This window comes from Petaurus breviceps, unplaced genomic scaffold (genome assembly GCF_028583685.1).
Source record: "Petaurus breviceps papuanus isolate PSGF00001 unplaced genomic scaffold, PetGlider_PUasm1.0 189, whole genome shotgun sequence".
Lineage (NCBI taxonomy): Eukaryota > Metazoa > Chordata > Mammalia > Diprotodontia > Petauridae > Petaurus > Petaurus breviceps.
The window spans coordinates 23,289,737-23,314,979 of record NW_027185809.1 but is presented as its reverse complement, the minus strand read 5'-3'; the positions used below and the strand labels follow the sequence as shown (position 1 = coordinate 23,314,979).

The 25,243-nt window shown below is 36.2% G+C and overlaps 1 protein-coding gene across 1 annotated transcript in view; it reads right to left on the bottom strand.

The window, feature by feature from the left end:
* Positions 1-20,683, bottom strand: part of CUNH14orf39 (chromosome unknown C14orf39 homolog) — a 41,780-nt gene extending 21,097 nt beyond the window's left edge. The window contains exons 1-10 of the mRNA XM_069091692.1: positions 20,638-20,683; positions 20,479-20,535; positions 18,800-18,926; positions 17,202-17,291; positions 12,348-12,535; positions 12,223-12,265; positions 10,220-10,340; positions 8,666-8,757; positions 7,448-7,584; positions 2,760-2,836 (exon numbers count right to left, since the gene is read on the bottom strand). Coding sequence (XP_068947793.1) covers positions 2,760-2,836; positions 7,448-7,584; positions 8,666-8,757; positions 10,220-10,340; positions 12,223-12,265; positions 12,348-12,535; positions 17,202-17,291; positions 18,800-18,926; positions 20,479-20,535; positions 20,638-20,683 — 978 coding nt within the window. The remainder of the gene's footprint in view (positions 1-2,759; positions 2,837-7,447; positions 7,585-8,665; positions 8,758-10,219; positions 10,341-12,222; positions 12,266-12,347; positions 12,536-17,201; positions 17,292-18,799; positions 18,927-20,478; positions 20,536-20,637) is intronic.
* Between the last annotated feature and the right edge of the window lie 4,560 nt (positions 20,684-25,243).

The following is a 25,243-nucleotide window of genomic DNA, read 5'->3' as shown; positions in this document are numbered from 1 at the left end:
TCCTTGTCCAGCTCTCTGTGCAATTCCTGCTCCATACTGAAGCTCACAGTGTCCAGTCCACCTCAAATCTCTCACAATCTCTGTTCCTACGAAGACAAGGCTTAACAAAGCCACAATAACAGTCATACACATTAACAAAGTCACAACAATATTCATGCAAAGTATCGTCATGCTTCCTCAGTCTTTGGCAGTTCCAGCTGGTTCTCAGAAACTCTCAGCAGGAGTTTGGCTGGCTCTCAGAAAAAGCTCTGCTACCACAAGTTCTGTTCTCAAAATCAAAATCACTTTCTCCAGCTCTGTTCTCAAAATCAAAATCACTTTATCCAGCCTTCATGCAGCTTGTGCCAAGAAATTCTGTCTCAGTTCTCAATTCTTATTTCTCTTCTCAGTTCTTCTCAATTCTCAGTTCAGTCTTCAATCCAGAAGTAGCAGCTCAGCCTCCAGATGCTCACTGAGAGAAATCCTCTCTCTCTGTCTCTCTCTCTCCTTAGCAGTAGCTGCTCTGCCTCCACGATTCTTGCCCCAAGAAGTTCTGACTCTCCCAGCTGGGGCTTTTCCCTATATATATGGTATTAGCTCCTCCCTGTTAAGCCCCTTCCTGTTACATCAGCAACAGGGGTTCATACCTTCTGTTTCTTAACAGAAGCTTGATATAATTAATTTGAAACTAAGTGCTAAGTACCTGTTAGTTTGTCAGTACAAAGGGATCTTCAAATTTCATTACGATTATAGTAGCTAAAAGTTTTTTTTAATTTCCTGGGCATTAAACCTAGAAGGGCAAACAACTTTTCAAGAATCAAGTATAAGTACTCTACTTCTGGGGGAAGATATCAGGCTCACTTTCTCTTAGAAGACAGGAAAGGAAATGGAAGAAGGGACTGAAAAATCACTGTTTTGTCTGCAGTCTGATCAGATTTCAGCAATACAAGATCTGGTCACAAGAGAGACAGAAGAGGCTGGAAGATTTCTACCTGAAACCAATGGGAGATCCATACTTATCTCCTCAGAGACACCTGCAGGAGGCAAAGCTAAGATGGTGCTACAATTCCTCCCCAGGGACAGAAATAATGTTGTCCCTTGCAAAAGTAGCAGTAGTATACTTGACATTTACTAACATCAATCAAAATAAATATCAGTACTTAACAGAAAAAGAATGATTAATCTAACATCCCAGGGTACTGCCACAAAGGATAATCATTTATAATGAAGGTCCTAGTGAATATGGCAACTGAAGGAACTAGGAACATTTAAAATGGAAAAGATGTAGGAGACCATGATTAATTCTTGCTGTTCAGTCACTTTTCAGTTGTTTCTGAATCTTTGTGGGGTTTTCTTCACAAAGATACTAGAGTAGTTTGCCATTTTCTTCTCCAGCTCATTTTACATATGAGGAAACTGAAGCAAACAGTGTGAAGTGACTTGCCCAAGGTCATAGAGATTGTAAAGTATCTAAGGCTAGATTTGAACTCAGAAAGATGAGTCTTTCTGACTCTAGCCCTGTCATTCTATTCACTGTGCCACCTAGTTTTTTTCAAGTATGTTAAGGTGTATTGTTTATGTATTTTTGCTTAATGGGAAGATCTTTCCCATTCATTAATAGGTCCATGTGACCTGCTTGAGTCACATGGAAATCTGAGTCACATGAGTTTGTCGTGGGAGGAGTTTGCTGAATGGGTAGAGCAGGAAGAGGTGGAACAGGAAGGGTGGGACAGAGCTGAGAGGAAGTTGGTCACAGTAATCAGAGCTGGGAGTGAGAGCAGTTAGAGTAGAGGGAGAGAGAGGAAGTAGGCAGTGAGCTGTGAGTGTTCATTTGCGGGAAGGCCCTAGCAGAGGGAAAGTTTGGGAATGGCAGTGCCCCCTGCATTGTTCTTGTGTATAGATTTCTTTGTTGCTATGATGGATTTGCCTTTCTGGTGTTGTGATTCAGCTTTCTGGTATATGATTAAATGTTTTGATTCTGTCTTCCATGCAGAGAGTTCATTATATTTTGCGATTCAGAATTATACCTGCATATTTATAGCTGCCATAAGCACTGTGAATATCCTGTTGGTGCTACATGAAGCCTATTTTGTTGAAGAGGGATTAGACCTATTCTATTTGGCCCCAGAAAGCAAAACTAAAAGCAGTATAAAATTGGGAAATTTCAGATTAATTTAAGGAAAATATCTTTGTATGATAACAACTGCCCCAAAGTGTAATTGACTACCTCAGAAGTTAGTAGACATCCCATCTTAGAAAGGGTTGGACCAGATATCCTCTGAAAACCCTTCAAACTCTGAAGTTCTGTGATATAAGATTTTTAAAAATAATAATAGCTAACAGTTATATAGTACTTACTATGTACCAGGTACTGTGCTAAGCATTTTACAATTATTATCCCATTTGATCCTCACAATAATCTTATGAAGGTAGTTGCTATTATCATCTCCATTTTACAGATGAGGTCAAATGACCTGTCCAAGGTAATTCTTGTAATAAGTGTTTGAGGCCATATTTAAACTCAGGTCTTCCTAACTCCAGGCCAGGGCTCTATCCTGTGCCACCTGGCTACCTTAATATCTTGAGCTAGTGATACATATTCTAATTGGCAGGGCGAGTTTAAACTATACAATACATACAAAAATTTGCCCTATTTTTGTATTCGTATTATATATAATATATATACATGTATACATATATACACACACACACACGTGTGTGTGTGTGTGTGTATATAACAATACTTAATTATTACTCTCTTTATAAAAAAGAATACATACCAGTATTACCTTTCTTTCTGGTCTGAAGTCAATCCTGGCAAGTGTTGAATGACTTGATGAACTTTCTTCTTTTTCTTCTAGGTTATAAATAATTAAATAAAATTATTTTCAAAAAGTTCATTTATCATGTCCTATAGGGTTGAACTGACACTGTGACTTGATTTTTAAAACTAGGGTTTACATATTACAGTGAATTAAAAGTGATATGCCTAAGAATTATGAAAATATTATGTAACCCTGAGCCCTGGGTTACAATTAGACAACCCTTTATCCTATAAATATGGCTAGGCACAGGGTCTAGACCTATAATTTCACTGGCATAGGGAATTCCCAGATAAAAAATACCCTCTACCAATGCAAGTCAGCATCTTTTCTGCATTTCAGAGTCTTAGAACAGGGTATCTTAACTTAAGGTCAGTAAACTTGCATATATTTTTTAATATTTTGATAATTATATATCAATATAATTGGTTTTCTCTGTAATCCTATGTATTTTATTTTAGGCATTTAAAAATATTACTCTGAGAAGGTATCCATTTTGGATTGCCATAAAAGTCCATGACACAAAAAAGGTTAAAAAGCTCTGTCTTAGAGAAATGGCTACAGCATCAAGAGGGTAGGTGACCTTTCTAGAGTCATAACCTGTGTGAGACAGAAGCAAGTTATAAACTGAGGACTTCCTGGTTTCCAGGTCAGTTGACTATACATGATGTCATGCTATCTCTATAATAGTTATCTTTGTTGTGAATGACAATGAACCTGATTATAATTCCTGGTGAAATACAAATACACTAACAAAAATTGAGCTTAAAAGTTGAGCAGTATAAGAGACAGTAGGGAAAATCAATATCCCTACTTAAACATAGAGTGATGATATGAGTTAGCTGATCTGCAGACCTATTAAAGTCAGCCTAAGAAGTATTAAGGGCCAAGTCCTTAGCAGCTCAGACACTACAATTCTGTTTTTCAATTTAATTTAATTCAATAATTACTTATTAAGTGCCTATTATATGCAAGGCATTGTAATTTGTACTAGAAATTGTTATTGTTCAGTTGGTTTTTTCAGACATGTCTGGCTCTTCATGAGCCCATTCAGATTTCTTGGCAAAGTTTTCTTGGAGTGGTTTGCCATTTCCTCATCCAGTTGATTAGGGCAAACAGACTTAAGTGACTTGCCTAGGGTAACACAGCTAGCAAGTGTCTTGAGGCCAAATTTGAACTCAGGAAAATGTCTTCCTGACTCCAGGCTATCTACTGCATTATCCAGTTTATCTACTGCATTACTTAGCAGCCCCTAACTATACTGATAATAAAAAGACAAAATACAGTTACTGCCACTGAAATGCTCACACTCTGCTATAGTTTAACTATCAGGGTGTAATATTCTATAATACAACTCCAAAAGAGAAAAAAAATCCTTCTAATAAATATAATAATTTCCCCTATCGAAGTGGAGCCAAGATGGCAGAGTAAAAGCAGGAACTTGCTTGAGCTCCAGATCCAACCACCTTCAATACCTGTAAAAAAAATGACTCTACATAAATCTTAGAGCTACAGAAACCACAAAGTGACAGAGAGAAACAAATTTCCCACTGAAGGCAGTCAGGCAGGCTGATAGGAAGGGTCTATCATACCAGACTGGGAGCTGACCACAGCAGTGCATGAGCTGAAGCCACCCCAGACTGGGGGTGGCCCAGGCCAACCAGAACAGACTTCAGGAGAGTGAAGCTCTGGCAGCTGTGGTGGTTTCCAGACTTCTCAACCCATAAACACCAAAGAGAAAGCAAAAGATCAGTAGGGAACTCCGGTGGAACTGGGTGAGAGAAAAGTGTGGTCTGGCCCCTGTCCCCATGGTGGCAGAGGTGGCAGTGGCATAGCAGTTGCAGCTGCTATCATGGGCCTGCCTCCAGAGCTCCTGTCCTGCAGATTACAGGGGGACCAAGAGACCATTCAAAGTGTTTTACTCGGATCTGGATTGCAATCTTGGGTGGTATTCCAGAAGTGAGAAAAGCTAGAGTGCCAGAGCTTGGGGTGGCTATAGAGAAGGCACCCTTCTCATAGCTCTCACAACAGCTCTAACAATAGCTGCACAAAACCCCAGAAATTTGGGACACAGCTCTCTCTACTCTGGAAGCAGATTTCTACCATGGCAAAAAGATCAATAGTCAAGTAATTGACTGGCAAGATGAGTAAACAGAGGAAATGCAATCAGACCATGGAATCTTTTTGGGGAACAATGAGGAACAAAACATTGAGCCAGAAGAAGACAACAAAGTCAAAACTCCTGCATCAAAAGCCTCCAAGAAAATTATAAACTGGCCATGGAGGAGCTCAAGAAGGATTTTAAAAATCAAGTAAGAGAAGTGGAAGAAAATTGGGAAGAGAAATGAGAATGATGTAAGAAAATCATGAAAAATGAGTCAACGGTTACTAAAAAAGACCCCAAATATACTGAAGAAAATAATACCTTAAAAAATAGACTAACTCAAATGGCAAAAGAGGCCCAAAAAGCCAATGAGGAGAAGAATGCCTTAAAAAGCTAAATTGGCCAGATGGAAAAGGAATTTCAAAAACTCACTGAAAAGAATAGTTCCTTCAAAATTAAATTGGAGCAAATGGAAGCTAATGACTTTGTGAGAAATCAAGATACTATAAAACAGATCCAAACAAATGAAAAAATAGAAGGCAATGTGAACTATATCACTGGAAAAACCACTCACCTGGAAAACAGATCCAGGAGAGATAACTGAAAAATTATTGGACTACCCGAAAGCCATGATCAAAAAAAGAGCCTAGAAATCATCCTTCAAGAAATTCTCAAGGAAAATTGGCCTGGTATTCTAGAACCAGGGGGCAAATTAGAAATTGAAAGAATTCACTGATCACCTCTTGGAAAAGATCCCAAAAAGAAAACTCCTAGGAATATCATAGCCAAATTCCAGAGTTCCCAGGTTAAGAAGAAAATATTACAAGTAGTCAGAAAGAAACAATTTGAATATTGTGGAAACACAATCAGGATAACACAATATCTAGCAACTTCTACATTAAAGGACTGGAGGGCTTGGAATATGATATTCTGGAGGTCAAAGGATCTAGGATTAAAACCCAGAATCACCTATCCAGCAAAACTGAGTATAATACTTCAGGGGAAAATGTGGATATTCAATGAAATAGAGGACTTTAAAGCATTCTTGATGAAAAAACCAAGTTGAACAGAAAATTTGACTTTCAAATACAAGAAGCAAGAGAAGCATGAGAAGATAAACAGGAAAAAGAAATCATAAGAAACTTATTAAAGTTAAACCATTTATATTCCTACAAGGAAAAACAATAATGGTAACTCATGAGACTTTTCTCAGTATGAGGATATTTGAAGGGAATATATATGTGTATATATATGTATATATATATATATGTATATATATATATATGTATACATACATATATGTAGGTATAGGAGGGTATATGTATATATATGTGTGTGTGTATGTATGTGTATACATGTATACATAGACAGAGGGCACAGGATGTGTTTAATATGAAAGGATGATATCTAAAAAAATAAAATTAAGAGATGAGAGAGGTATATATTGGGAGGAGAAAGGGAGAGATAGAATAGGGTAAATTATCTCATATAAAAGAGGCAAGAGAAAACTGTTACAATGGAGGGGAAGAGCAGGAAGGTGAAAGGGAATAGGTCATCCTTACTCTTATTGAATTTGGCTTAAGGAGGAATAAAATACACACTCAACTGGGTATCTTACCCTACAGGAAAGTAGTGGGGAAGGGGATAAGAGGGGGGATGATAGAAGGGAGGGCAAATTGGGGGAGAGGCTAGTTAAAAGCAAACCTTCAAAAAGGTACAGGGTCAAAGGAGAAAATAGAATAAGTAGGGGATGGAATAGGATGGAGGGAAATATAGTCTTTCACAATATAACTACTATGGAAATGTTTTCTGTAACTACACATGTACAACCTATATTGAATTGCTTATCTTCCCAGTGGGGGTGGGTGAGGAAGGAAGAAGGGAAAGAATCTGGAACTCAAAGTTTTAAAACAAATGTTAAAAAAATTGTTTTTTACATGCAATCAGGAAATAAGATATACAGGCAATGGGGTATAGAAATCCATCCTGCCCCACAAGAAAGTTGGCGGTAAAGGGGGAAGATATAAGAGAGAACAGATTGGGGGATGGGGTATTCAGTAGACTTGCTATCTTGGGGTGAGGGTAGGGGAGAGATGGGGAGAAAATTTCTAACTCAAAGTCTTGTGGAAATGAATGTTGAAAACTAAAAATAAACAAGTATTTGAAAAAAATAATTTCCCCTATGCTGGCAATTGTATAACCAGAGCACAGTCTCTGGTTGTGGTTTTACTAGTCTCCCTCAGAGAAAATACAGGTGCTTAAAATAGGAGGCTCATTTCTTTTTTGCCATCGGGAAATAGCAGAGAAGTGTCTTTCTCAGTCTAGTGGATCAAAATGGACTCAATGTATTATTTAAGGGGTATCACACATGGAAACCTATCAAGATTGTTTCTTATTCTATTTCTTTTCTTGAATAATCTAACTTTAAAACTATATAATTCTCTGTATGGTGAGAAGCAGCACGGCATAGTGGATAGAGAGACAGCCTTTGATACAGAAAGAGAAGAAAAATAATTGATTTAGTTTTAAACACAAATTTTACCTGTTTCTATTGGTTCTGAGAAATGTCTATTATCCCTTACAGGTCTGTTTAAATTCTGAGAATTATAAGGAAGAACGTGTTGCCTATTTTGAAGATTCTCATTTAATACATGAAAATGTCCAGGTTCTTCAAAAATTCTAAATAGAAAATTCAATAAAAATATTAAAAATCAGTCAAATATAACAGTATTTAGAATAGAATTCAAAGTAACCTCAGAGAAAAAGCATTAGTTATGGCATCAGAGAACCTGGGTTCAAAACCCAGCTTTCCTGCACAATATCTATGTGATGTTGGCAAGTCACTTACACTTCCTGGGCCTCAACTTTCTCAACTATAAAATGAGAAGTCTCAATGACAAAAGCCTCTCTGTGTTCCAGATCCTATGTCAATGGCCTTACAACCTAATCCTTTCATCTTACAGATGAGAGAAGTGAAATAGAAATGGGTTAAGTAACTTGCCCACAGTCACTTGTCAGTGGGAAAAACTAGGACTAGATTCTAGGACTTCTTGTTTTCTTCTGTGCCATTTCCAAAACACTATATTTTCTTATTTCTTCACAATTCAATTAAATTCAATAAACATTTATTAAGTGCTTACTATATGCCAGGCACTATTCTAAGCCATATGGATACAAAGAGAGACAGTCCCAGCCCTCAAGGAGTTTACTTTAATTTGAGGGAGACAACATGCAAACAAATATATATACAAAGCAAGCTACATATAGGGCAAATGAGAAATAATTAACAGAGAGAAAGCACTGGAATTGAGGGATTGGGGAAACCTTGCTGTAGAAGGTGGGATTTTAGTTGGGACTTAAAGGAAGCCAAGAAGTAAGTAACTGGAGTGGATGAGGGAAAGTGTTCTGGGCTTTCAAATGAAGCCCACAATTTAGATACACATACATACACTGTATTTCTTGTATCCATCTAAAATATCTAAATATTTTACTCCCATTTAACTTTACAATCTGCCTAATTCTTCCCCTTTATATTACACAACAGTAAACACTGATGGACATAGTAAAGTCCTAGATAAAGAAAATCCTTCTCCCAATGCAGATCAGCACCTTCTCTGCAAGAGTGCTGAGAGGTCATGTAGGCAGCATGTGAGAGGATGCACTAACTGGCTCTAAGGTGGACTCTCTATCCTTTATAATACAGGACACTGCATAATTTTACAGTTAGAATATTTTATTCACATAAAATAAAACTATTTACCTCTCTTTAAATTCTTTTATTTTTTCTAATTTTTTACTTTTTTCTTCTAAGATTTCTGAAAGGTTCTCAGTTTCAGAAATTCTTGCAGTCTGCTAAAAATTAAAAAACATAACAGTGTTTAAATAAATATTTTTGGAAAATACTGAAGCTACATTAAATTTGCAATAACTAATAAGCATTAAAATTCTGCATATAACCACATTGTTATTTTATGCACTTCCATTCTATAGTTGAAAAAATTTCCCATTTTTCTTTTCACAACTACAGGCAAACAGCTTTTGAAAAACTTCTGGACTAGCTTTCCTATAAACAGGAAGTTAGAAGCAAAAGGCCATTGGTTTCTCTCATTTGTTTAAAAGAAAATGGCAAGCAGGTGGGGCACACTTGTAATCCTTGCTATTAGTGAAGCTGAAACTAGAGGATCTCTTGAGTGTGGGAGTTCTGAGCTTCAGTGGGTTAGGCTAAGCAGGTATATGGACATTAAATTTGACATCAATATGGCAAGCCTCAAGAGTGAGGGGTCGTGAGGCGGCCAGGTGGCTCAGCGAGTAAGAGCATCGGCTCCAGTGTCAGGATGACCTGGATCAAATTCGGGCTCAGATACTTAGCACCACACCCAGAAAAAACTGGCCGTGTAACCTTGATCAAGTTACTTAACCCCAATTGCTTAAAAAAAAAAAGAGTGAGGGGTCACTAGATTGCTTAAGGAGGAGCTAGCCCAGGTCAGACACTGAGCAAGTCAAAGCTCATGTGCTGATTATTGTATATTCAGCTTGAGGGAGATGACAGAAAGAAAAAAAAGAGAGAGGGGAAGGAAGGAAGAGAGGGAGGGAGGGAAAGAGGGAGGGAGAAAGGATGCAAGGGAGAAAGAGAGGAAGAAAGATTTTTTTAATGTATAGAATATTTTATGTAATTAGGTTATTATAATTTGAGAGACAGAAAAGGAAGGAAGGACAGAAGGAAAGACAACAAAATCCTTGTAACAAATATGCATAGTTGAGCAAAATAAATTTCCCCCATTGGCCATATCCAAAAAATATATGTCTCATTCTGTACTCGAAGACCACCAATTCTCTGTCAGGAGATGGGAGTAGTTACTATTTTTAAAAAGAAACTCCAGGAACATATATTCAAGGACATGATGGTAAATAAATCTCAAGATCAGGTTGAATTATTAATGACCACATAGAATGAGTATGTATGTTGATGTTTATCTACAAAAAAACAATGGCATTTGAACTAGCTCATGTGAAAATTTAAATGACTTTTGCCCATATGTATAGAAAAACTTGACAAAGTCTTAAAAATAATGATGTTTAAAGAAGACCTTAATTGCAACAATGTTTTTTTAATTTAATTTTTAAAAGTGATTTATATCACTTCTGATTTCAATAAAAGGATTTATTCTAAATTATAATAGCTTTCAAACCTGTATCAAATATTTTTCCATTTTAGCCTACTTTAAAACGGACCATTTAAAAGTACAGATTATATTTTATATACCAATTTACTTCTGTATTAGTTGATACTAAACATCTACATCAAAACCAGTACCTGATTTAGATAATTAATTTTTCTTTCTATTTCATCTGCTTCTTCCTTCAGTTTAGATGATTTGTGGATCAAAGTTGAAGCACATTTAAGGAAGTCATCAGTTTTAGATCTCAAATGAACACTTTTGTGTTAAGAAATCATTATTATGAGAGTATATTTACATCTATAATTTATATAGCATAACCAATTTTACATCTGATTATTTATGAAAATTTAACATTTCATGGCTACAAAACATTTACAACTACAAAAACATTTATCTAAGCCTTTAATATGCTATAGTTTTATAAATAATATTACTCTGGTACACTGAGTTTCAGCACATAAACTCATTGTGGAGCCAGAACTCCTGAAGGGTAGGCAAGATTTTTCTGGTGTATATTTTTCAGTCATTCAGGAAAATAAATTTAGCTTATGATGGTCATATAAAATGCCTACTAATACATAAGCAACTGTCTACTTGAAAATAGGTATAAGACCAGTTCAAGTAGAAAATCTGGAAAGGGTACACAGGAAGGATCTAATCTTATGCAAGCTCCTACTGTGTAGACTGTTGCATCATATAGAGGTGGAAAATTAGGCAGATTATAAAGTTAGGCTAGGAGCAAAATAGTTACAGATGGACAAAAGAAATATAAAGTAAACAGCTTCAACTTAACTATATATTACAAAATATATCAAATTATATAATCAACTTGTAAGATGTGTCCTATTTTCATGTTTAGTTGAGAAGTGTGTTCACAACAAACAAGAAACAACTTGTTACCAATATGTGAGTCATTTCTGAATTATTTTTGGAATCAATATCAAAATCAACACAAAATTAGAATAAAAATAAAAGATATGACATGCATTAAAACAGCTTCAATGTGATTTGTTCAAACAAGCTATTGATGCTTTAAAATAGGGAAACAGATAAAGGAACTAACAGGGATTCAATTTCTATTGAACTCAAATTCAATCAATTGAAAACAAATACAATTTCTGTTACTATCTCCTATAGAAGTTTAATTAGCATGCAGCAATTACTACAATGAGGACAAAAGAGCCTAAAACTGTTTGCCCAATCAAAAAAATACATAATCTCTTTGCTAAGCAGCTGAGAAAAACACATTTTTATTAAAATACAAATTTATTTGGAAAACATTGTGTACGATAAAGGTTTATAAACAGTATTGTTTCACAACTCAGCAATAAGCAATTGAAGGAAGAAAGAACTAAACTTTGGTTTTAGATACCATGCCACAATTCTGAGGGTAGTTAGGGATCAATTCTCTCCTCCAAGGGGTTAAAGAATGGGTGGGAAGAATAGAATACAGCAAGTGGATACTGGGGAACGAAGTAGGCCAGAGTAGGACAGATTGAGAGCACTGTCTACAGGTGAGAAAACAGGAAAAATAACAGAAGAGTTGGGGAAACTAGTAAGGTTTGGAAGAGGCAGGAAACTAGAGAAAATACAGAGAATGGACAAAGGAGTGGGTGATGATGGAGTAAGAAAGCAGATGAGATGTCAAAGTGGCAAGAGATCAAGCAGAGGGTTATAGATTTGGGAAGAGGGTAAAAGTTCACTGTCAGGGATGACTACATTCTTGCTAATCTGGCAGAGTTTGGAGGGCTCAGGAGACACATAAGAAAGTCAGGAGAAGAAACAGTTTCTACTACACTGAAAAGCAATTATCAGTCAATATAACTGAAAGCTTTCCTTCAATATGACTGAACATATTATAAGAAATTGTCATTGGAAGCCATATAGACTATATCATTTTATGTCTTCTTGAATTTGCTTCTCCTGAATACATATATATATATACATATGTATATACATATATATACATATGTATATACACACAAATATATGTATACCCTCTGAGAGATTTTGAAATAATTTGAAAAATTCTATTCATTGTTAATGAAATAACAATTACTAATGGTCCTAAGTGAAACATTAAAAATTAAAATTCAGAAATCATTAAATTAAAAATTGGAAATACAGGTGTGGATACATTTGTAGAGTCCATTGAGGAAGTGATTTAAAAGGAGCAGGCACTGAAAAACAAGGTTATATTTAATATTGACTCATAGTATTTTTTGTAAAGACAATATATTAATAATATAGCTATTTTTATACCTGAAAGTTCTGTAAGAGTACTTTCCTTAATTTTACATTGCTCAGTACATGTTAATATTCGGGTTTTTATTTCTTCCAGTTCTGTTTTATTCCTATAATACTCTTGAGCAAAAGGAGTTTTTGAATACTGTAGCTCGTATTGCTTCAAGATATCTTTATATTGTCTCAAATTATCGTGATACATTTTTCTGTTAAAACAAGAAAGTGGAAACTGATGAACAATGTGGAAGATACATACATGAGTAAACTGGTAAGTAATTTTTCATTGCTTTTCAAAATAAGTAGATAAAACTCTATAGATGTAAAAACAGTAAGAATGCTATTAAATTAAGACAAATACATTCTAATTATATTCCTATATAATCATAACACCAGATATCATTTCATATCACTTTGGAAGCATTATTGAATTATCCATAAATTTGTACTTTTAAAATATCAGCAAAATGGACTCTCACAATATACATGCTAACAATTCCTTCTCCAATATTAATAATGCCAAATCCCAGTTTCAAGAGTTTGCCAGCCTCTCTCAGTTATTATGCTGGCTGTCCTCACCCATTCAGAGGTGGTCCAGACCCTAGGTAATATTTATCACTCCTTCCCACAAGGCACATTTTAGACAACATATGTATACGTATAAAACCTACAAAAGCAGCATATTCTTTATACTGACAATACAAACAATCCTAATGAGGAAAAAAAAGGTGACTGCCAAGAGAATCATATATTAATATATAGGCTGTCCCAAAAGCCTTAGTGCAGTCTTAAGTTTTTAGCAGCTTTAGTAGACTTTCGACTTTTAGTAGACTAAGACTTTCGGGACAGCGTATATAGTCAGATAGTTAACAAGTATTTGTGAAGCACTTACGATATGCCAAAAAGCACTGAAGATACAAAGAAAGACCAAAAGCAGTCTCTGACCTCAAGAAGTGTACATTTCAATGGTGGAAAAAAGTAAATAATTAGGTACATACAGGATATATACATAGTAAATGAAGGTAATCTGAAAGAGAAAGGCATTTAACAGCTGGAGGAACAAGGAGAAACTTCCTGCAGAAAGTGGGATTTGAAGTAGGTCTTGAGAAAGTTAAAGGAAAACTAAGAGGCAGAGATAAGGAGGCAGGGCATTACAGACATGGGAGATGGTCAATCTAAATGCATGGAGGTAAAAGATGGAGTATAATGCTCAAGATCATTGTAACTGGATTGTGGAGTATGTAGAGGAGAATAAGATATAAAAAGTCTGGAAAGGTAGAGAAGGGGCAGGGTATTAGGAACTTTAAAGGACAGAGGAATTTTTATTTGATTGCAGAGATAATAGAGAGCCACTAGAGCTTATTGAGCAGGGAGAAAGGGTAACATAGTCAGACTTCCCTCCAGTTAAGAAAAATCTTCTCAGCAGCTGATTGAGAGTAGAAAAGACTTGAAGCAGGGAGACCAAATATAAAGTTGCCACAGTAGTCTAGGGGATGAGAACTGGGTGAGACTTGTGGTTCTATGACCAAAGAGAAGGGTACTTACATGAGAGTTGATATAAAGGCAGAAATGTCAAGATTTGGCAATGGATTGTATATGTAGAGTGACAAGTCAATAACACCAAGGCTACAAACCTGTGTGGCTGGAAGGGAACTCAAAGTAAAAGCTAGATTTTTAAAAGACACATACAGAAGATGAAAATATGGACAGATAACTGAGAAAGATTAACTACAAAAAAAGAGGTAGGATCTGGAAGCTTGTAAAATGTTGGGCTCTAAGGCTTAGCTAAAGCTGAGACTGACCATGGATATTAAGGATAACAAAAAGGACCTTTTTAAGGTGTGTAGAAACATTGAAGAAGGAATAGCACCCCTGCCCTGGGTGCATGGGGTTATGACAATGGGCTCGAAAACAGACCTACTCTCTTATCTTCCAAGAAAAATAACCGTTGGACCAGTAATAGGGGAAAATAAGTATAATATGGCCTGAGCCCTCATTGGGAATGCTAGGAATTATAGTTTCTTTCTGCCTTGGGAGGGACAGGGCAATTTATCGAGGGATGCTGGAATACAGTTTCTGTTTCAAGAGGAAATTCTGAACTGCTATGCATAAGAGAAAGAAGATACACAGATGCACAGCTGGACAGATGGTAAGGGCAGAGAAGAAAAAAAGTGGAGATGGTGCTGAGAGTGTCAGGCTATACCAAGGAGCAGGCATCTTCTTAAACAGAGGGAAGGGACAGCTGTGACCAAATCATGCTACATTCCTGATAGTGAACTTGCCCTTAGCCAAAAATTCAGGTATCTTTTTCCTTTTCTTGTTTTTTCCTCCCATTCTGGCCAAAAGGACAGGTATTTAAAACCAGAGTTTTCATTAATTAGAAAGTTGTTCAATTTGCTGGTTTAAATAGTATTTTAAGGCAACTTTCCCTAGATAATGATAAAATTAATCTTTAATTGTTTTTGGCTTGTGTATGTCATTAATTACAAACAGAACATAATGGAAGATGCTAATGATAACCTTGGTTTACACAGAATAATAACCCAGAATAGAAAGATCATACCTCTGTCCAGAAGAATTAAAGGAATCTCTAACTTGAGGGCCCTGAGCTTAGGACTTTATTAGTAACTTATTAGTTAGATTAATTAATAAGATTATTAATTTTATTAATTAGATCATTAATCAGATCCCCAAAGTAACAAAAAAATTAATCCACATCCAGTCTTGGTATTCACATCTCATCACTGCCATCTGCTCCTCTAACTGGAGGAGACGGTCAGGAACGCCAAAACCTCCATTTAAGGAGGGTACTCCAGACAAACATCTCCTTATTTTCTACCTAGTTACCCTGCCTTGGGATTTTTCTTAGCTTTCCTATCATACTTCTGCCCAACCTCCCACTTTTCAGTCTTCTTTTGTGTGTTATCTTCCCCCCATAAGGTTGTAAGTTCCTTGAGGGCAGAGACTGTCTTCCTTTTTTGTATGTATTCTTTACCCAGAGATTAGCACAGTGCCTGGCACAGAGAAAGTCCTTAATAAATGCTTATTGACAATTAACTAAACAAAATATTTGGTCTCTTTATTCATACAAGTTACTGTAACGGGAATGGGAATTTGAAGATCTTCCCTGCCCCTTAATAGACCTAGGGTGGAGTTTGAAGACCTCCCCCACTTTGAAAGTAAACTCTGCCCCCTAATAGGCTGAATGTAGTCACATGAAGCCTGTGGTGGGAGGAGTTTGATGAAGGGAAGCAGAGTCCACAGGAAGCTGGTCAGAGCTAGCCAGCCAGTGGGAGAGAGAGGAGGACCTCAGGCAAGGAGTTAGATAGGTTTGTGAGTAGATATTGATCTTGTAATAGTTTGTGGGAAGGCTGAAGGATGCTGTGGCTCTCAGTGTTATTATGGCTTCTGAATATCTTTGGTACTGTGATGGAATCAGCTTACTGGTTTTGGGATTTGGTTTTCTGGTGTCTAAATAAATGCTTTGGTTCAATCCTCTATCTGGAGAGTTTGGTATATTTTGCAATTGAACATCATGCAAAACTTATAGTCACAGTCTTTATCATGATCATGGGTGCTGTAAATATTGCATTGGCGCTACAGTTACTCAAAATAAAATTAATTTTCCTCCACTAAAGTCCTAATGTGATAACTCATCATGGTAATGAGAAGACACAGTTCTTCAAAGCTATGCCAACAGAACATAAGCCCTTCTAGTGAACCAAGACAGGAATCATAGGATCAAGGGTTTATTATGATGTCCCAGAGGGACCATGAGGACAAGGAGTGGCTGTCAGGTCATCCCAAAGAACAAGTCCTTCAGTGCTAAACCAAGAGCACATGAGATCCACTGGAAAGGGCCAGGGCACATAATCACCTCCCTTACCCCTATTACATAATTAATATATAAAACATTCTTCATGCTTAAAGCACAATTAATATTCACTTCTAAAAATATCATTTTACATGTGAGGATTATGTTACATTTAACGTAATCATAATCTTGTTTTATCATCTATGAACTACATCCAACCCCTTTCTTTTTCTTACCAATATACAACTCACCAGCTAAATAAAGCATCTGTAAAGAGAAGAATCTGTGTTACAAAACAATAAATATTATCTTTTAAAGTTTTTTGTAAGACAATAAAGTCCACAAACGGGTGGAAACAAAAAAAAAATACTGTTTCTAATCCTTCAGAGTTCAAATGTAAAGACCATTAATCAAAAAAAAGCATTCTTGTTGCACTGATTGCTCCTAGGAAAGGGTTCCTATTTGGACACATGGAAGCACACTTCCACACAGAGTCCCAGAGAACAGCCAGGATTCCCACACTATGGAAAACACTCCTGGCCCACTTGACATGGAAAGAGTCCACTTTTGTTTTCTAGACCTGTGGACCAATTCAAATATATGAAGATCTGTGAATGAAAAGAGATGCCCTTGTTTGAAAACTACACACCTATATTTACACCATGCTGATGCACTCATCTTCTGACAATGTACATGTGCTCTTATTCCATCTAAATGTCCCACATTTACATGGATACTTGGCTTTGCTCCAAGGACACGTGCACAAAAACCCCAAGGAGACCTTGGGCACAGAGATCCCAACAGTGACGTTGGCTGTCACTTTCCTCTCACACTTCCACAGCTTTTGTAGCACCCCCTTTGGAGATCATTGATCTACAGCCTTAGGATTCAGTTTCTAAACATCAGAAGCAATATAATCCACAAAGAAGAAGTTCTAACACAATTGCTTTTTAAAATTTCCTTGGACACAAAGTGCTTTCATTTCAATGAGCATTCCTACAATGTCCTGTTTCTTATTATTAACAATTATATTATTGATTTGAATTAGCATTATACAGTACTTGTCTTTTTCAGTAGTTTCCTGGTGATTCTGAAATTGGTCCTGCAAATAAACTTCATGTTTATGAAGAACATCATGGGTCGGCATCCAGCTGTGGAACAATTTTATATTCATTAAGAGCATATCAGATGATGATAATAAAGCTTTAGAAAACAGATGTACCCATTGAAGGATGTCAATTTTCCTCTCTTTGAGATGACTTTTACAATTTCATGGAGGAAAATCCCCCATGGGCTTAAAGAAGAAAAGATAACTTCCCATATATAACTTCCTCTGTTTATGTATCCAAACACAAATGTGGTATTTTTTTTAAAGAATATTTCCTTACATATGCACTGGTTTGGAAATGTGGATAGGAAGAGGCAAATATGAAAAAAGCTGCCCACAGAAAGTATTGTTATTTAATTTCAGCTCCAACATGCCCTGGTTCCTGTCTAACATCCAAAAGCCAGTTTTTCTTTGTCACCACATAGCTGAAACAGTAACTCAGAATTTCTTTTGGGGCAGTCACTTCAAAGAACTGTATAGGTAGTGAGGAGAGATTTTTCTATCCTATAGAAATTTAGAAAGGCTTGTTGTTGCTCTTCCTGAACTAAAAGAAGAAAACCAAATCCAGTGTCAGTTCCAGACAACTAAAGAGTGAAATGACTACAAACTTAACCATAAAATCTTTTTTCCTTTTATGTGGCCTGGCCCCAAGAGGTATATGGGGAAGAGGATCCTACCAATATGAAAATCTCAAAATCTTACAGTAGTTTCTGTTTTGAGTATTAGATAGATTCTGCCCATTGCTCACTGTTTCACCTCACTGCTATATCCTAGTATCTTGAAATTCTCATAAATCTAGGTTTCTGTCTTTATCTTAGGCTGATATCCATATTTTCTTCCATTTTCCCAGTACTCCTTATATAAGCCTTGCAAAATACTTCCCATTTATTTTTTTTTTTTTTACTCTGGGCCATCTAAACTAAAGTGATTATTTTCAAAGAAATAATTTTATTTTCAAACACAGAATATAACAAAGATTCCACAATAATTTGTATATAATCGGCATTCAATATTTTGACATAAAAATAGGTATCAGGTACAATGAAGCAAGTTAAAAACCTAGTAATGACAATATGATTATTTGACATAATGCATAGAACTATTTTAACCTAGAAGAATTAACTACTAGACCCAGAAATTAAATGTTGAAAGAATCTTTACTTTCTTGAATATTTGTTTAGAAAAGCTATTGATTTTAAATAGGATTCTTTTTATTTACAAAGAAGATCCTAAAAATGGATAGAGACAGAAGTTATTTCTAAAATTTTACTAAAATATAATCTTGTATCCATTAAATTATCTAGAATTGGGGGTTAACAGGATTTGATTTAGTGGGATCTGAATTTATGAAATGTTGCTTTCTTTTCTACATTGGTAAATGAGTTTTAAAAAGTTTATACCTGATCAACTATCACATTAATCAACGTAGGATACTTCTTTATGACCCTTATGTCCCTTCCAGAGACATATTTTGCTGTTACCTTTATTTGGAAACCTTAAGTAGAAGAAATTAATAAGAAAAATAAAATTTCATCTCTATCAAGTACTTACTTGGTACAGTCATCCTTGATATATTTACTATGCTCATGGTGATGAGCGATTTCATCATCAATTGTTTTTATTTTGTCATGTAGAGTAAAAATATCCCTCTTTTTTTCTTTTATATTTGTATAGAGTACTGAAAACAAAATAAATAAATATATTTTACCTAAATACACTTATCAGAGGACCAAAATAAACTTAAATGGTAACAGCTCCCACATAAAAAATATTATTATTTAATGACATTATGAAATTGAAGATATTTAAGGGTGATGCACAATTTCTATTAAATCACTTTTAAATTCAGAATGAATATCATACATATCATTAAAACATATATCCACTATCCATGAAGTTCTCACTCATTCCAAATAGAGTAATACAACTGAAAACATTAAAATCAAGACAAAATTCTTAATACTCTGCAATTTTAAACTGTGGGAAAAGCAAACAAATTCATGTTTTTCTGAAGAATCAAGAACTTAATGGCTTTTCTTTTATCAGTCTTTAATCATCATTTTTAAGTTTTATTTTTATCCCTTGTTTTTACATCATCTTCCTTTCTAAATCTATCACCACTTTCTCCCTTACCCCGCAAGCCATCACTTATAACAAAGATTTAAAAGAGAAAAAAAAAAAAGCAGTTCGGCAAAATTATCCAAGATTGACAACAGATGCAATATTCCATGCTCATAAGAGAAGTGCATTTTCTCAGCCCTGGTCCCGTATGAAGCTTAGTCATTATGACAAAGCCTTCAGTTTATTCTTTTTGTTCCTTCTGTTTATACAGTACAGTCACTGTGTAAAATCATTTTTACTTATTCGCTATAGCTAATAGTCTATATTGCTTTACAGCTTATAAAATAGATGAGTTTTTTCCTCTGATCATCACAACACGAGATAGATAAGATAAGCAGCATTATTCCCATTTTACAGAAGAAGAGAAGGTAAGTTAACTTATCCAATGTTATATAGCTAGGAAGTGGCAAAGTCATGACTACAACCCAGTCTTCTGAGTCCACATATAATGCTCATTTCATTATATTGCTGCCTGGCCTTCCCATTTATAAAATTATTTTCAGAACTCTTTTACTGGAAATGTAGTATTTTTCAATTCTGACCATTTTTTTTTTTTAATTCTGATTACTGTAAAAACAAGCAATACAGTACAGTAGATGGAAAACCAGCCTTGGAGTCAGGAAGACAAGAGCATATATACATACACAGAAGTTACTTTACCAGGAGCAAATCAACCTCTCAGTAGCCCCAAGCAACTCTAGAAGACAAAGGGCAGATACGCTGCCAATCTGCACTGGTGGAGGGAGTTTCTACACTCAGAGTTCCTGTACCAATGAACCACAGGTCTAGACAAAAAAAGGAAAATGAAAAAGGCATTCTCTCAGCAAAGAATGGCTTCATCTGAATGCAGCCATGTTTCTGTCTCATTCAGGACAGCTTTAACTCACTGGGTAATCATGACACAAATAATACTTAAGTTCTGTTGTATACTATAATAATGTTTGTGCCACGATTACTCAGTGATTTAAAGCTATACTAAACGAGACAGAAACATGGCTGCATTCAGATGAAGCCATTCTTTGCTAAGAGAATTTTTTTTCATTTTTCTCTTTTTATCTAGACCTTAAATACTAACGCAAATAAAAAGTATGTATCATATAACTACTTACAACTAATCTGTTGCTTTGCATCTTCCTTAGCATTTGAATCTTGCTCAGACTGGAAAACTAAAACAAACAAATTTTTTTTATTCACTTTCATTGGTAAAATATATTAAAGAATAAAACAAAAGGCCGTCATTATTTTTTTAATTTTACTTTGTAACTTACCCAGTTCTAGCAAAAGTTTGTCTAAAGCGACAAATTGTTCATTCATTTTGGATACTTTGGAGGGAAAAGGGAGGAAAATTCATTACTAACAATTATAAGAGAATTTTCTGAAAATGATATACATCTTTACACTGTTATTTTTTTTTAAATTTACTACTTCTGGTACCCTGTCCTTGAACAACAACAACAAAACAAACATTTCTAAAAGAACAAGTTTTTGAAACTATTAATGAATATAGAGGCCTCAATGGTAGAGAAAATATTTTAATAGTTAAATCAACCAAGAAGTATTTGTATAATGGACAATGTGCCAGGTCCTGGGAATGCAAAGACAAAAACCAAACTATCTCTGCTTCAGGGAGTTTATAATCTATCAGGAGCAACCACAGGCTCACATAAACAGAAGCGCTAGCATGTAGGTGGGGAGAAATCATTTAGAGACTTCATGTTGTAAGTAGCACTTGATCTGAGCTTTCAAGAAAGCTAGGGATTCTTTGAGGTAGAGATGAAGGAAAAAAGCATTCCAAGTAAAGGATATAATCTGGACAAAAGTTTAGCAAGGGGAGATAGAATATCACAAATGGGAAAAAGAAAGTAGACTAATTTGGATGGATTGTAGAGTATGTGAAGAGAAATAAATATAAGTCTGAAGTTCAAATTGTTAAACAACAAACAGACAAGTTTTGTACGTTATCCTAGCGGCAAGAGGGACACTGGGGTGTCTGAGCAGAAAGGTGAAATGGTTAGACCTATGCTTTAGATATAACTGTGGCAGCTGGTTTGCTTAGAGATTTAGTATCATACCCATCTAAGTCAAAAAGTTGGAGGCAAAGACCCCAAACAGGAGGTTATTGCAATAGCCCAGATGACGTGTGGTGGTCATGTAAATAGAAGGAAAGAGAAGTTGTACAGGTAAAAGAGACAATATTTAGCAACTGATTTGATGGAGGGAGATGGTCCAAGAGGGCCAATGTGTTAAATATGACTATGAGGTCATGAAACAGAGTACCTGGAAGGATGATAGTGCCCTCGATAAAAATAGGAAGGTTAGGGGAAGGTAAGCTTAGGAGGAAAGAATAAGTTATTTTGGACATATTGAGTTCAAGATGGCAATAGGACATGCAATGGGAAATGTCTGATTGGCAATGAAGGCTGGAGCTCAGGAGAAGAAACAAGAAGTAGCTATACAAAACTGGGATTCATCTGCATAAAAATAATAACCGAACCCATGGGAGTGGATAAAATCATTCAAAGGTGTAGAGGGAAAAAAGAGCCCAGGACAGAGCCTTGAGCTTCATCCACAACCAGTGGATGATCCAAAAATAGAGACTGAGTAGTGGCACATAGGAGAACCAGAAAGGTGAGAACATCTAAGGAGAAAAGTGAAGCAATAGTGTCAAATGCTTCAGAGGAGTCAAGGATAAGTCTTGTGAAAAAGTCATTGGATTTGACAATTAAGAGATCTTTGGTAACTTTGGAGAGAGAAGTTTTCATTAAATAATGAAGTAAGAAGGCTGATGGTAAGAGGCAGAAGAGTGAGAGGAGAGGAAGTGGAACTAGTGAGAATAGACAGATTTGTTTTTAATCTGTGAAAGCAAAAACAGATATAGGAAGAAAGTTTGAGGGTATGGTAAGGTCAAGTAAAGGTTTTTAAGGATAGCTTAGACTTTCATCATGTAGATGAAAGACAAAATATTGTATGTATCTATTTATTTATTTACATGCTGCCTCCCCCATCAGAATGCAATTTCCTTGAAAAAAGGGATTGTTTCTGTCTTTATATCCCTAGCACTTAGCATAGTGACTGGCACTTAGCAAAGGCTTGCTGACTGACTGATTAGGAGGCAGCTAGATGATATACTGTATAGACTATCAAGAAGACCTGAGTTCAAATCCTACTTCAAACACTAGCTGGGTTACTCTGGACAAATCACTTAACTTCTCTTGGCCTCAGTTTCTTCATCTATAAAATGAGGATAATGGCACCAACCTCACAAGGTTAGTGTGAATATCAATGAGAAAGCAGATATAAAGTTTTTACAAAACCTTAAAGCATTATATAAATGCTAGCCATCACCATGCTTATTATTGATGGAAGAGGTATATTTTTAGAGGGATCAAGATGGGGGAGGAAAGATAGAACAAAGAGAATGGGCAATGCTTTGGGAGGCAATATGTTCCAGGAGATGAGAGGGGATAAGATCAACGGTACAAGTGAAGGAGATGGTCTTGGCAAGGGGAAGGGTCACCTTTTCATCAGAGACTGAAATAAACGAGAAGAGAACAGGAAATGCCAAGAGGTCTGGAGGGAATTCATGAAAATGGTCTCTTTTCACCATAAAGTATGAAGAGAGGGAAATGAGTGGTGTAGGACCCCCGAGGAGACAAGGCATGCATTGAATTTCAGTGAATAGAGCATAGCCCTAAACTCAGAGTCACAGTACTTGGGCTTCAAGTCCAGCACTGACACAATTTCTGTGACCTTAGGTGAGTAACAATTTCCTTGGGCCTCGGTTTCCTAACCTATTAATAAGGGGATGAACTGATCAGGGATTCTTAAACCATAGGTGGTGACCCCATAAATTTGACAATAGTAAGGTTACTGAAGGTGCAACAAACAAAAATTAATCCAAAATCAAATGCATAATGCCTCGGAGGTGTTTCTGGCAGTGTTTGCCTCTGTTGAATCACGAAATTTCAGGGGGCCTTAGCTCAGAACACAAAGCATTATTACACTTTGAACTGTGCATGCCCTCAGGCCACACAATGTCAACAAATATTGCCTAAAGGAAAAGCGGTCTCAAGTGAAAACTAGATAATCTGAAGTGTTTTCCAGATATAAATCTATGATCCTAAGAAAAGGTCTGGAACAGCCACTGAAGGGAATGAATTACAAAAGAGTAAAAGAATGGCCTTGTATGACATATAGAAATCTATCCTGTCCTACAGGAAAGCAAGGGGGAGGGAGGATAGAAGGGAGGATGGTGATAGAGGGCAGGGCAGCCTAGGAGAAGGGGCAATCATGCATGCCATCTTGGGGTGGGGGGAGGGAAGAGATGGGGAGAAAATTTGGAACTCAAAATCTTGTGGAAATGAATGTTTAAGACTTTAATCAGAAGGCAATAAAAAAAAATGGCCTTGCAATAGAGAGAGCCCAGTTGAGACTAGGTAAGTTAAATTTGTAATACACCCCATTAGAATGACTACATGCTTATGAAGTCATGCTTACATGACTTCTTCCAGCACAATTTAGTAGTAATTTGTAGAAGTAAAGGAGTCTGATAGTGTGGAATAATCCAGGCTTGGGGTTTGGTGTTGGACAAGGGTGCAAGCAATCTGCAAGAAGTCAATATAAAGTTAAACTGGTTAACTAACTGATGAAGATCAGGGAGGGAAGTGAAGCCAGAGCAGGGTTGATGGTGAAAATGAAGCCACAGCAGGGATGATGGTCTGGGAAAGGAAAGAATGAATTGAATGAATGAAAAAAAAACTATGTATTCATCACTCATTATGTGTAAAACATTACACAAATCACAGGGTATACAAATAGAAAGGTTAAGAGTCCCTAGCTGCAAGTCAAGTGGAAAGGTCCCAAAGTTCTTAGAGCACAGCAGAAAAGCAGATGGAAAGATTTCTTTTGTCATTTCCACTGATAAAAAAAAAATTGTATCAGCTGAACCATGTGACAAAGTCAAGGCTTTGGTAGCAATGAAGTTTCTTTTTCTGGGTCTTCGGTACGCATGGCTATAGCACTAGCAGTGGTGGTCAGGCTACATCTCTACAAGTTGCTTTCCAGAATGATGTCTGAGGGCACTGGGCTAGAAACATTTGCTAGCAAATGGCAAATTGCAAAGGTTGGTGGGTTCTGGATCCTAGGCTATCCCCTTCAGTGTTTACTAGTTGTTTATATCATTACAACATGTCTTTGAAACCACAGAGATTTGGTGGTTTTTATAAGACAGGTTTAGTTTATCCTACTTAATTTAATATCACAATAATTCCACTAAGATTCTACATAAACCAAAAATAAAGACTCTCACACTAACATTAACTGATTTGGTAATACATATCTTAACGCATTGCTCATCCCATCCTTTACAGGAAGCCTTTCCCAACGCTTCTTAATTCTAGTCCTTCCTTTTGTTAATTATTTCCCATTTACCCCACATATGGCTTGGAGTGTGAGTGCTCACACACCATACAAACGTGCATGCACAGGAAGGTGTGTGTGTGTATTTGTGTATCGGCTCCCTCATCAGATTATAAGCTTCTTGAAGGCAGGAATTGTCTTTTTCCTCTTTCTGTATCCCCAGCACTTAGCACAGTGTCTACAACATAGGAGGTACTTGACAAACATTGACTGATTACTCAACTTATTATATACAAGGTATATTTTTGTCCTGACTTATGATTTCATCAGTGTAGGAATTGAGGAAAATTACTCTATGTGCAAATCAACAACCATTAGATAACTTTTCTTGAAGAGTTGCCCAGGACTTTAGGAGGTTCCAAATAACTGCCCGAGATCATACAGCCTGCATACATAAAAGGCAGGGCTGGAGACTAGATTATCAGGACTCCAAGGTCAACTATCTACTCTCTGAAC